Genomic DNA, 11,525 nt, shown 5'->3' with positions numbered 1-11,525 from the left:
GAATGGAGAGAGGAGGTTAAAAACAATACAACTGTGAACCCCCTGTCAACTTCTGCTTTTTTGTAAAAAAGAGGGAAAAAATTGATTAAATCATTTTACTAATTTCTACAAAGATTCACAGAAGAAACAGCTGATGGAGAGCAGGTGTAGACGCTGAATGGATACAGAAACAGCTCCCCACCCTTCCTCCCCAGTGAGAAAAAAGGATTTAACTCTGCTGGCCACACCACAGAGGAGGCAACAAAAGAGATTTGCAAAGGACGCACGAAGATGACATCATGTCAAATCAATTAGAGATCAGGAGGAGATGTTCAATTATTTAAGGTCTGCAAACCCCACCCCACGAAATGGTGTAAATTATGGAGCCATCTGCGTAAAATAACCCCCAAAAAAGAAGCAGTATCACAATGGGGCTAAAGGCGCCGCTCGTTTCTTTAACAGTAGCAGCACATGTGCGCAACTCAAAGTATGCCAAGATTACTTATGGCCCGAGTAAGCCTATAGATTAGTCAGTCTATGAGAAGGTCCCCCGGCTCACCATGTGTGGCAGTTGTTGTTTTATTTCAGTGGGAGAGCGAAAACCCACACAAAGCGGAGTAATCACACTGGAGATCCTGGATGTAACCATGGAAGCGTTTGTCTCCGTCCTCAATGGGCTACTCGGCCATTCATCTACTGATTGCGCTGAATCAATATTTAAGCTTTTCAATTTTATTAGCTGCACCGAGGGGTATTTTTGGCACAGGGCAAAAAGAAATTAGCAGCGGCCAACCACTTTTAATCGTTTTCTTATAGTCTTACACAATGCGTCTGCTTGAGCTGTCTGGCATAATTGATGAGGGGTATCGCTACTCATTTGTTTCCTTTATCCTTCCCACTATTAATCCACCGCTGACTCTAGCGGCTGGAGGAACCAGTCATTTCTCACTGGCTTACTGAGAAATAAATCCAAGACGGCTGCATTGTCCTGACAGACTGTAATACAAGAGTGTCACGAAACCACATCGGACGCATCTTCAGCTCTTTGTGAAATGAATCTTGTAAAGTTTTGCTGGTCGCCACTCATCCTCGTTCATAACTCACAAATCACACTGACAGACAGAAAAATCTCAGTAAAAGCACACAACACGAATCGTGTTAACTTACCTGACACCGTGCTTGACCTCTCAGTCCAAAATATTGTGCTCTATAATGTTTATTTCTGTGGATAACATCAGTGTGCGCTCCGAAGATCTTCGGCTCCACGTCTTCTCAAACAGCAGCCGGTAACTGCATCGTTTCGTGTTATCTGACACCGAACCTTCCACTCGGCAGCTTTTAGCTCTCCGTGAACAACGTGGGTAGAAGCGCGTCTGTCATGTAACGGGACTGGAGCTGGCTGAAATAGCCGAGACGGACACGGCTCTGTGAGACCTGCTCCTCTCTACACACAACTCCGGGCTCCTGCGGCCATGTGGCAGCTGTAGCTGTTGTTACTGTACAAACACGGCCTGCTGTCCGAGCAGAAAGCTTACTTTACAGCTACTCCGAGACTCGAGCTCGTCTCCCGGTCGCTGCTAATGAGACAAGATGTTTTAATCCCATTTGTCTCTGAAGGGCGCACACTACCGTGCGCACGCTGTGCTGGCCAACAGCTCCACCTTGTGAGCTGAGCAGGCATGGAGAGCCGCTCTCCTCTTCGCTGTCGTCTGCCACTTATACTCTCCACAAACTTTGCAAATTAGCACCTGAGGAATTTCATTTACAGCTGGTCCCAGTTCACACAATTTTATACAATAATATATACAGTACTGTGCAAAAGTCTTGAGCTACACCTCGTTTTTTAAAAATTTATGCGCTTTATTCTGGTTAACTTAGGTATTTTTATTTAGTTCATTTATTTATTTTCTCAGTAGCAAACCAAACCAAATTTCATTGCGCTATGTGTAATGATAATAGAAACCATTCATTCATTGCTATACATTACTAATTACTTTAAGTACTCTTGAGCAATAGTTCTTCAGCTTTTCTAAAGTTTTTCTCTGGGCATTGGTTGCTTTTCCACCCATTTTCAGCCCAGTCCTTGTACATTGTCCATGTTCTAGGAAGTATATTTGATAAGCCATTTAATACTGATTTATGAATCATTCAAGGTTAAAACAGGCAACTAACTCAAATGAGGAAGCAGTGTTGTCTTTACACGTAACGGATAAAAATAAATACATCAAATTCTATCTTTAGCCAATATTTGAGGAAAATGAACAAGTGGCAAGGCTAAAAAAATTGTCTACAGCAGATGAACAGTATCTGAAAATCATATCCTTTAGAAATAGACAAATAAATCCAGCAAAGACGTCACATAGGACATTCGAGATGGATCTGGCCCGTAGATTGATCCATCTTCTGTTTACTAAAGCCTCATCAGAAATGGTCTGTGGAAAAGGTGGCTGTCAAGAAGTCATGAGGAAGGAAAACAAGGAGAAAAAGCTGAGGTATGCCAAATTACACAAGAACGAGACTGAAAATCAGTGGCAACAGGTCTTGCGGAGTGATTACTCCAAACATTTTGGTTCGGATTTTTGGTTCAAATCATTTTCAGTATGTACAGAGTCCAGCCATCTGTAAAACACAGTGGAGGCTCTGTCATTATTTTTGAGCTGCATTTAAGCCACATGGTGATGGGGAACTTGGCAAAGTTTATGGAGTTATGAACTGCTGTCAGAATTTGAGGCACCATGAAACACAGAAAGAGTGCGGAAAGAGTGTTTCTGGCACCGGCTTTATTTTTTTAGTGTGACGATGATACCAAACACACTTCCCATGCAGTAAACTCACACCCGGAACAGAAAAAACACAGAAAACATCCAAAGAAGAGCTTTGAATGTCTTTCAAGAATCTTAGATAACTATTCCTGGAGCCTACTTTAAGAAATTACAAGAAAGCTTGTCTAAGAGAGTCCAGGCTATGTTGAAGAAATGTGGTCATACCAAATATTGACTTTCAGACTTATTAGAATTGTGCAATTTTTTTCTTTTTCTTTATGCATAGTCTCTTAGACTATTTTTTAGCTATACTGTATATCCCAGGGTCAGCAGTGGTAACCAACGGACACGTAATTCAGAATATAAATAATACAGTTTACTCTGTATTTAATTAGAGTAAACTATATTAACTATATCCTGTTCATAGTGACAGAGGTTAAGACAAAACGGAATCTATCTGGCTTAAGGTTAATCTAGCTGTTTACAGACACGTTTGGCAGGGTTTAGCCCCCATAAAGGCTCGGTGTTCACAGCCAACAGTACACTGTTGTACTTTTATAAACAAAGCCATTAGTTTAACCTCGCAGCTACCGCGAATATGAACATGGGTGTAAACTGAGAAAATAAAACAACTCTATCATTTCTATGAAACAAATTTCCAGCTTCCACTCAAGAGGAAGCGAGGCCCGAATTATGTTGCACAGAATTGCAGAAGTGACGACAGCTGCTCTCCAAGAAGGAAAAACAGACGAACCTGTGAAGAAAAACTGTGTTGAAAAGACAATACAGTCAGATTTCCAAAGGCAGCAAAAACAACTCTGAGAGCTACTCTCCAGAGAGAAAGAGGATGAGAGTAGACACTGAGAAAAAAGAAACAACAGTGACTCGGAGCATCCAAAAAAGTTCTTCTTCAAGGACTATCCAACTCCAAGTTCAGAAAAAGAACAATATGAACTTGAGTGATACCAAAAACTCTCAAAATACACCAAAAGACAACAAGAGGCCAGGACAAGCACCAGTGACACAGAGCAGCCAAAAAAGTTGGACGCCAAGCACTATCCGACTCCTAGTTAAGAAAATGAACAATATGACCTTGAGTGAAACCTCTGAAAACACACCAAACACACCAAAAGACAACAAGAGGCCAGAAGCAGTAGTGACACAGGGCGTCCAAAAAAGTCCCTGAGCCAGGACTATCCAACTCCCAGGTCAGAAAACAAACGATACGGCCTTCGGCTAAGGAAAATTAAAAAACAAAAAAAAAAAAACATCTCTTACTGCTCTGTTTATTTCTTTAAATGAACACTTGTACTTTTTTGTCATAGAAGAATAAGAATATTAATATGAATATGAACACCAAGGCGTTTCCAGGCCAGCCAAGAGAAACCCGTTCTCACTCCCGACACGTACACGCAGTTTTACTTGACGTTGGGCGCCACCTCGCGGCAAAAAAATAAAGGTTGCGCTGCGGTCGCGTGTGGTAGCGTCATTACGTAAATATTGTGTTGACGTGGCGTGAGCGGTAGCAGTTCAATAGCGGTTAGCAGGCACGTAACAAACAGACTACAGGGAGAGACCAAGGAGAATCCAGTGGAAGTATGGACAGTAGAAAGAACAATTGAGGGATCGGGATTCACTTTATCAGGCAAAGGTAGTTGTAAACGATTTCCTAAAGACATTTTAATCAACTGCTGATCAACGGGACACAAAGCTCATTAGCGGTGGCGATATAATAAATGTGGACTCCAGTTAGCACTAGCCTAGCCCGTGGAGATGGGTCGCTTCTTGTTGGAGAGGATCTGGAAAGTCTGTTTAAGACAGTTGTTTAATGGCTTAAAGAAAGTGTTTCTTAACTTACGCAGTTATTTCTGAAATATAATCGTCCCACACCTCACCGTTGTTTTACGAGAAAAGCGAGAGTGTAGCAGCATTGTGCTGTTCGTAGACAACAACGTAGCTAAATAGTTGCTAACCTTAAATTTTAGCCACCATATCACTTTACGAGCTTGGTTAGTTAATCGCATGCTTGCGTACTTGAATAAGAAGATGATTGCTGGTGTGCCCGTTGTTTAAACCATTCAGCACTAGATGCTGCTTACATAGCACTCGTTGTCTGGCCTTACATTGGTTCAAAAATAGACGGCTTCTTGTTTAAACTGATAACATAGTATTGCCTTGCAGTTATTTCACAATTGTGATATGGTGGACCTTTATCTGATCTGACTGAGCCTTTTTGAGAGCTGACTAGCCTGATCATATAGCATGATCATAGTGGTATAGGTTGAGACTAAAACATTCAGTGTAATCAGTCTTATCTGTCAGATCATAGCAGGATTGATGTGTTTTCTGTATATACAGCCAAAATGTTAATGCCTATTCTGTTGAACTACAGTAGCACATGTTAAGTAAGTTGGATAGCCCATAGATTTTAAGATGCACACTCTAATAAGTTTTTTTTTCTTGATTCAGTCTATCAGCCTGTGCTCTGAGCCATTGTTTCCTTCTGCCTAAAACAGTGAAGAAAAATGTCCAGCAGAAGCCAGCACTATGGATTCCAGTCAGCCACCATGGTGCAGCCTGCCAATGGCGGGCATGCCTATCTGTTCGGAAACAACAGCTCAGAAAATGATATGTCAGAAGAGGATGGGGAAAGCTATGAGCTTCGGCCTCGTGGCAGAGAGAGACTCCGGAGGAGCACCTCTAAAGAGAGAATGGATGACATTATCTATTTGACCAGAGATATCCAGGAGGGAGACACTCTGAACAGCATCGCCCTACAGTACCATTGCTCAGTATGTGTTTACTTAGATTTGTGTGTTTGTCTTACCTCTCCTTTGCAGCATGGACTAAAATCCTCATTTGTTTGTTTTTGTACACCTGCACTTTTCTCTTTATGTGGGAAACGTACAGAAACATGCTTTGTTGCTTTATATGTCTAGGAAAGCAGGTGAGTTGTAGGTAGGTAAGCTGCTGTTGCTCACTTTATTTTATGATGATAGTGGTTATTAATTTCTGAAATTGAAACTGCTTGCTAAACAAAGAATTGGAAGCAACCTAACACCTTCAGATTGAAACATTGTAGTTTTCACTACAATGTTTCAAAATGATTTCTTATTATATGTAAAGCAGCACTTTTTTAGAAAAGATATGTGAGATTGACAAACATCTGTGGAAAGTTTATTATAATCAGTGTTTTTTTATATATGCATGTAAAGAGTTCAAGTACAGGTTTAACAGACAGCAAATTGTAAGTGGCTTATTAATTATAATTTTTTAATTTTTTTCCCCCTGTGAATCCCAGGTGGCGGACATCAAGCGTGCGAACAACCTTTTGACAGAGCAGGACTTTTTTGCCCTGCGTTCAGTTAAGATTCCTGTGAGGCGCTTTAGTGTCCTCACTGAGACTCATAACGCTGCTACTCTCAAATCTGCCTCGCCCACAGGCACTAGACACCCGCCTCAGGTCTCGCACATTACTTCTCTCCCTTCTGAATCCTCCATGGACTCCTGTTCTTCCACTGACAGCGTGGAAGGATTCCTGATGGAGAAGGACAAGGACATTGAGCGGCTGGTGAAATCCACAGGACCATCTCGGAGCGGCCTCAGTGAGGTTGTGTCCTCTTTAACGCAGCAGCAGCCATTACTAGGAGAAGCTGGATATAAACCAGTACAGAGGAAGGATCCTTATTATGGGGCAGACTGGGGCATGGGATGGTGGACTGCTGTGGCAATCATGCTTTTTGTCGGCATCGTCACACCCATCTTTTATCTGTTGTACTATGAAGTTCTTGTGAAAGCTGACGTTAGCCATCATGGTATGCCTACACAAACTCAGAAAGGCTTCTCTCATGAGTCTCAACAAGGCAACGGTTCGATCGGGAGTCAAGACATTCCTGGAGATGCTCAACATAGGCTTGCAGTTAATGGAACTCAGCAGGGACGGGTTGCGGACAAAGCAGGAGACGGTGGAGATAGAGAAAATGAGAAAACATAGCATAGCACCTAAAATGTGTCGCTAACTCAGAGAACTAATAGAACTATCCTGATGTTCCCATTTACAGATAACTTTTAAAACATCACTCTAATCCATCTGGCTGAACTATACAGGAGACAATAACTTTGGAGGATTGAAAGATTAAGTTGTGGCCACAATCATAACTTGCGTCTCTCCATTTGCATACAGTTGACAGACTGAATGTGGGTCCAACTCTTTGCAAGATTTACGTCTGGTTTGATAGACCAATGCTGTGCTGCTTCAACCTTTTTAAAAGTGACTGTATTTCATAGTTGGTCTGAGTGTCTCCTGTAAACTCGAGATGGTGTCTTTGCAGTCAGCTGTGCTGGAGAATTTTTAGCCGGTTACACACAAATGCTGCCCAGGGAGTTTGTGGATTTGTATAAAAGATGTTTGAGCTGTAACTTTTGCCATGTTAGTTACATTGCACTTTCCAATGGTACTTGTTGGAAAAGTTAGGATTGCTGCCACTGTGTGTGTAATTAAAATTAATTTATTTGAAGACTGAACATCAGTTTTTACGTACACTACCAGTATTGATCCTCAGTTGGAGTTAAAATGAATTTTTCTTGAATTTCCATCCTGCTTGAAAGAACTGGGTTTTTTTTTTCCCCAATTAAAAATCAAAAATATAAATAAGAGCATGGTGAGGAAAATGCACAATATTCCCACAATAACGCATTTGTAATTATGTACAATTTTTAGACTTGTTATGTAGCCCTTTTATTTTATCACTGTTCAGTTGATATTCTATGACAGAGCATTGTGTGTTCTTAACAGTATGTGCCTTTCAACCTGTGAAACCTGACTAGAGGATGAAAAATAAATCTATTTTGAATAAATTATTGCCATGTGCAAATATTTCAGTATTTATTTACATTAGTCTTTAACGAAAGCTTGATTAGAAAAGAATTCGCTCCACTCTACTGAACAGCTTTCCCAACTCATGTGCAATATTTAACCAAAAGAAGCAGTCACATTATGTTTAACTTCAGCACTTCCTTGCTTGAGAGACGCTCAGTATGTTGCTTCGGCATCCATATTATCGTCACTGTCCGCGGCGAAATCTTCACCGTTGTCGAAGTAGCTTTCTATGTAGTCGTTTTCCTACACGGGACAAATAAAAAGCAATGTCAGATCTAGTTTGCACATATTGATCATTATGTGTAACACATTTTTCAGTACATCTTGAAATTTGCACCTCTTCAATATCCTCCTCTTCGTATTCTTCCTCTTCAATTTCCTCTTCTTCATCCTTATTTCCTGGCTTCTTTTCAGTCTCCTCATCTGATTTTTCAGGGTCATCTTTGTTTGCCAGTTCCTGACATTAATATCAAATTACTCACGAGAAACACCAAAGATGTGGAGAGAGAACTGACAGTAAATTTAAATGAAGCTTACATCTAATTTGGTCAGAATGTTCTCTGCGTCCTTGCGTGATATCTTCGCACTTTTCTTTGTGCCTGTTGGAGTTAAACATTGTTACTATAAGAATAAAGACCCAAAGAAAGTAAAAAGAAATGTCATTTCATACATATTGTGTTTAATGTACCCGTTTTAGCTCGAGGTCGTTTTCTTCTGGGCATCAGTTCTTTTGGAAAAAGGTTCCAGTCTAAAAAAATAAAAATGTTATCATCGTCCTCTTTTTTTGTGTTCCACCTAACTCCATGATGATGTGTTACATACGTACCTGGAGTCCATTCATTGTCATCAATCTGGCTTTGCTTCAGGTATCTCTCGGTGTATCTCTCCACTTCTGTTTTCATGTAAACAAAAGAAAGGTCATACTCTTAAAAACACTTACTCTATTGTGCGTCAACACAAACTGCAGTGTTACTCGTGATCCTCACCCCACATTGTCATGGTCAGTAGTTTGCATACAGTCAATGGCATGAATGTGATGGTAATTCGGGGCTTTAATGATTTCTTTGAACTCTTATTTTTATAGAGTGGAAGGACTGTACAGCATGCACCATTAATGCCTCTAACAACAAAACAAAAAAACCCCCAAAGAATTTGTTACACAAGCTTGGATTAATTTTGGCAGTCCTTGAAGGATGAAAGGATTGATAACACTAAATGGCGCCCACCCAGACGGACCCGACTTTTAAGCATAGTCCACAAATTTTCAATAACGTTGAGGCTGTGGTTTTGGGAAAGCCAGAATCTTAATGTTGGTCTTGCTTTATCCAATCCAAAACCAATGTTGATGTGCATTTGGGAACACTGTCCTGTTTGAACACCCAGTTGTGTCCAAAATTTCAACCGTCTAGCTGTGGATTTAAGGTGAATTTGAAGTTGTTGATTTTTTACAGACGAGAATTTGGCCATGTAGGCAGCTGCAAATTTCAGTTGTTGATTTTGGAGCAGGGTATTCTTTTGTGGTCGGCAAAAGAACTAAAACTCGGCTGGTCTTTGAGTAATTTCAATTTCACGGTAGACTTGTGACCCGGTTGTTCTTGGGTTGTTGTGAACATCCTAACCAATTTTCTCTTATCTGAGGGTAACAGTTCGGATCTTCTTCCAGAAAATGGAAAACTTGGAATCTGATATTGTTTAAAAATAGCTCAAATAGACTTTCCCCAAATTATGTAAATTATCAATTCTCCTTCTTGGATCTTCACAGAGTTCCTTCAACTCTCCCATTGTGCGTCAATACAATGAGCCCTGTCAAACAAATCCTTCTTTTTTTCCTGTCAAAGACAGACTAGTTGTTTTCAATGATGATCACTGATGAGAAGTTAATAGGCCTTGGTCTCATCAAGCTAAAAGACGTTTAATTTCTGTTCTGCTCTACAGCCCATCAACCAGCTCTCTTTTTACTGCAGGTTTGGGATGGAGTACAATGTCTAACAGCTATCTAAGACAGTGGAAGTAGTGCCCAACCGTGGGATGAGAGTCTTGCTGAAGAGGCTGTAGATATGAAGCAGCTGCTTCTCTGTTTATCGGTCATGATGTGTGTATATTTGCTTCTGCACAGAAGAACTGGGTGCACCTCCTTTTCATAGATAATTTCCCTATAGTCATGTTCACCACAGACCCCCTGCTGAATAAGCAATCCCCCCCCTTCCCCCTATAAAATACACTGACTTCTTTACATGGTTACATTTAGCTAACTGTGGAACAGGAGAGTTCTAAAAAGCCAGTAATCCAGACAAAAGAAATCTGTGGTTTCGCAAGATGAGACATCTGTAACTCAATATTCTGTCATTAATCTGCATCTCTCCCTTTCCCAGATATGACCTTAACTGAAAGTCTTTGTTCCTAAAAGCTGCATTATCTTCCCCAACAGCAGACAACTGTCTTACAGCGTCATTTCAGCTGATGTCAGGCTTCTAATGCACCGCTCTCCTCACCTGCTTTATTGGACTGAGGTTTGATGTTGTGTGGCAGCCGTTGCATTGTTCCCCTCATCTCTTGTTTTAAGGCCAGCATGTAGTCCTCATCCTCACCAGCTTTCAGTGGAACTGGTTTAAAATCAGTGTTCTGGAGAAGTACGGATGATGTAATGCCGATATTAATGATGTTCAAGTGCAAATAAATTTCAAATCTAACTGAAATTCAGACTGCCATGTAAAGGTGTTCAACTTTTTCAGTATGAATAGTCAAAATATACTACATTGTAAGCATAGCATAGTCCAAACTGTGTTTAAAAGAAAAAAAATCCCCATAAAGCATCCTGGCAGAATCCAAGAGGAATGTAAATATCTGCCATATTCTTGGGGAATACACACGGCCAATGAAAACCTGGCCATGAATTTTACATAAGCACATACATTATTGCCCTTTACCCCCTTTGTGCTTATTTGTGAACACTGTGAGAGACACTCATTGGGTCATAACTCTTAAACACATGTTGGCCATGAGCACGATGAATATACTTTCATCTGCCTTCATTTAAATACAAATGCAGTAAAATGTTTTGTAAATTTCATTACAAAGAATAAACCTTAACTTATTATAAGTAAACATCCACTGTATATAGTCTGCTATTCAAATTCCATGCAAATTTCACCTACCTCTCTCAAAAAGGTCTCTCCTAAAGTCACTCCAGTAAAGTTTGACCTCAACCCTTTTGAGCATTAGAGGTGAATTTGTTATATTGAAATGCAATCTGACATACTGCTTGTGTGTGTGTAAAAGACTGTGTTCGGTACTTACTGGAAACAGAGGACTGGGCCCCACCCTGGCTTCTGGCATGTTGCCCCTGCCGATGCCCAGAGCGTCAATATTGAAGGTAAAAGCACCCACTCCACGACCCTTGCCTGCCATGGCTGCAGGTCTCCTCTGTTCCTGCACACACACACACACGTCCACATATCTCCAGTCAACACGTGTTGATGAAAGTTAACGTACTACAGCTTCCATCGCCTTTAGCGTGACTCTGCCAGCAATGAAGCTTTAGTCAGCATCAGAGACGCACTCTGCGTGTATAGTATGTTGAAATACTTACTAGAAGCCTGTTAGTATACTGCGCCTAATGTAAAAAAGCACAGTCTACTTCAGAGCTGGACAGCGATATTTAGCTCTTACTGGATCCGCATGTTTCAGTTTTTTAATGTACCTCTCTGGCCGGTTTTATCTGTCCCTCGGCAACTTCTTAAAAATCACATACATTTCAGCTGAACCTAATGAAGATACTGCTTAGACTTTATACTGCTTAGCTAGCACCGGCTTTGGAAACCTGCACACGCCATACGCCACTGTCAGCATGCGTAAATGTGGCTTTAACTCGCTCCTCCTCTGCGTGACGACAGAGGAGGCGTGGT

At 40.9% G+C, this 11,525-nt stretch overlaps 2 protein-coding genes across 2 annotated transcripts; one reads left to right on the top strand and one right to left on the bottom strand.

Annotated features, from left to right (window-relative positions):
• Nucleotides 1–4,291: 4,291 nt before the first annotated feature.
• lysmd3 (LysM, putative peptidoglycan-binding, domain containing 3) lies at nt 4,292–7,511 on the top strand. The gene is made up of 3 exons (XM_085368125.1): nt 4,292–4,392; nt 5,258–5,533; nt 6,043–7,511. The coding sequence occupies exons 2-3, from the start codon at nt 5,267–5,269 to the stop codon at nt 6,733–6,735; spliced, it is 960 nt and encodes a 319-aa protein (XP_085224251.1). The 5' UTR covers nt 4,292–4,392; nt 5,258–5,266; the 3' UTR covers nt 6,736–7,511.
• Nucleotides 7,512–7,773: 262 nt separating this feature from the next.
• Nucleotides 7,774–11,034, bottom strand: polr3g (polymerase (RNA) III (DNA directed) polypeptide G). Its single transcript, XM_085368124.1, has 7 exons — nt 10,918–11,034; nt 10,113–10,242; nt 8,447–8,512; nt 8,309–8,368; nt 8,158–8,219; nt 7,958–8,077; nt 7,774–7,863 (listed from the first exon to the last, which is right to left on the bottom strand). Exons 1-7 carry the CDS (start codon nt 11,026–11,028, stop codon nt 7,774–7,776), a joined length of 639 nt encoding a protein of 212 aa, XP_085224250.1. The 5' UTR covers nt 11,029–11,034.
• Between the last annotated feature and the right edge of the window lie 491 nt (nt 11,035–11,525).

This window comes from Diplotaxodon limnothrissa, linkage group LG12 (genome assembly GCF_057381915.1).
Source record: "Diplotaxodon limnothrissa isolate DT_005_m linkage group LG12, D_limnothrissa_male_GT1.1, whole genome shotgun sequence".
Taxonomy (NCBI): Eukaryota; Metazoa; Chordata; class Actinopteri; order Cichliformes; family Cichlidae; genus Diplotaxodon; species Diplotaxodon limnothrissa.
This window is presented reverse-complemented; position numbering and strand designations above follow the sequence as displayed.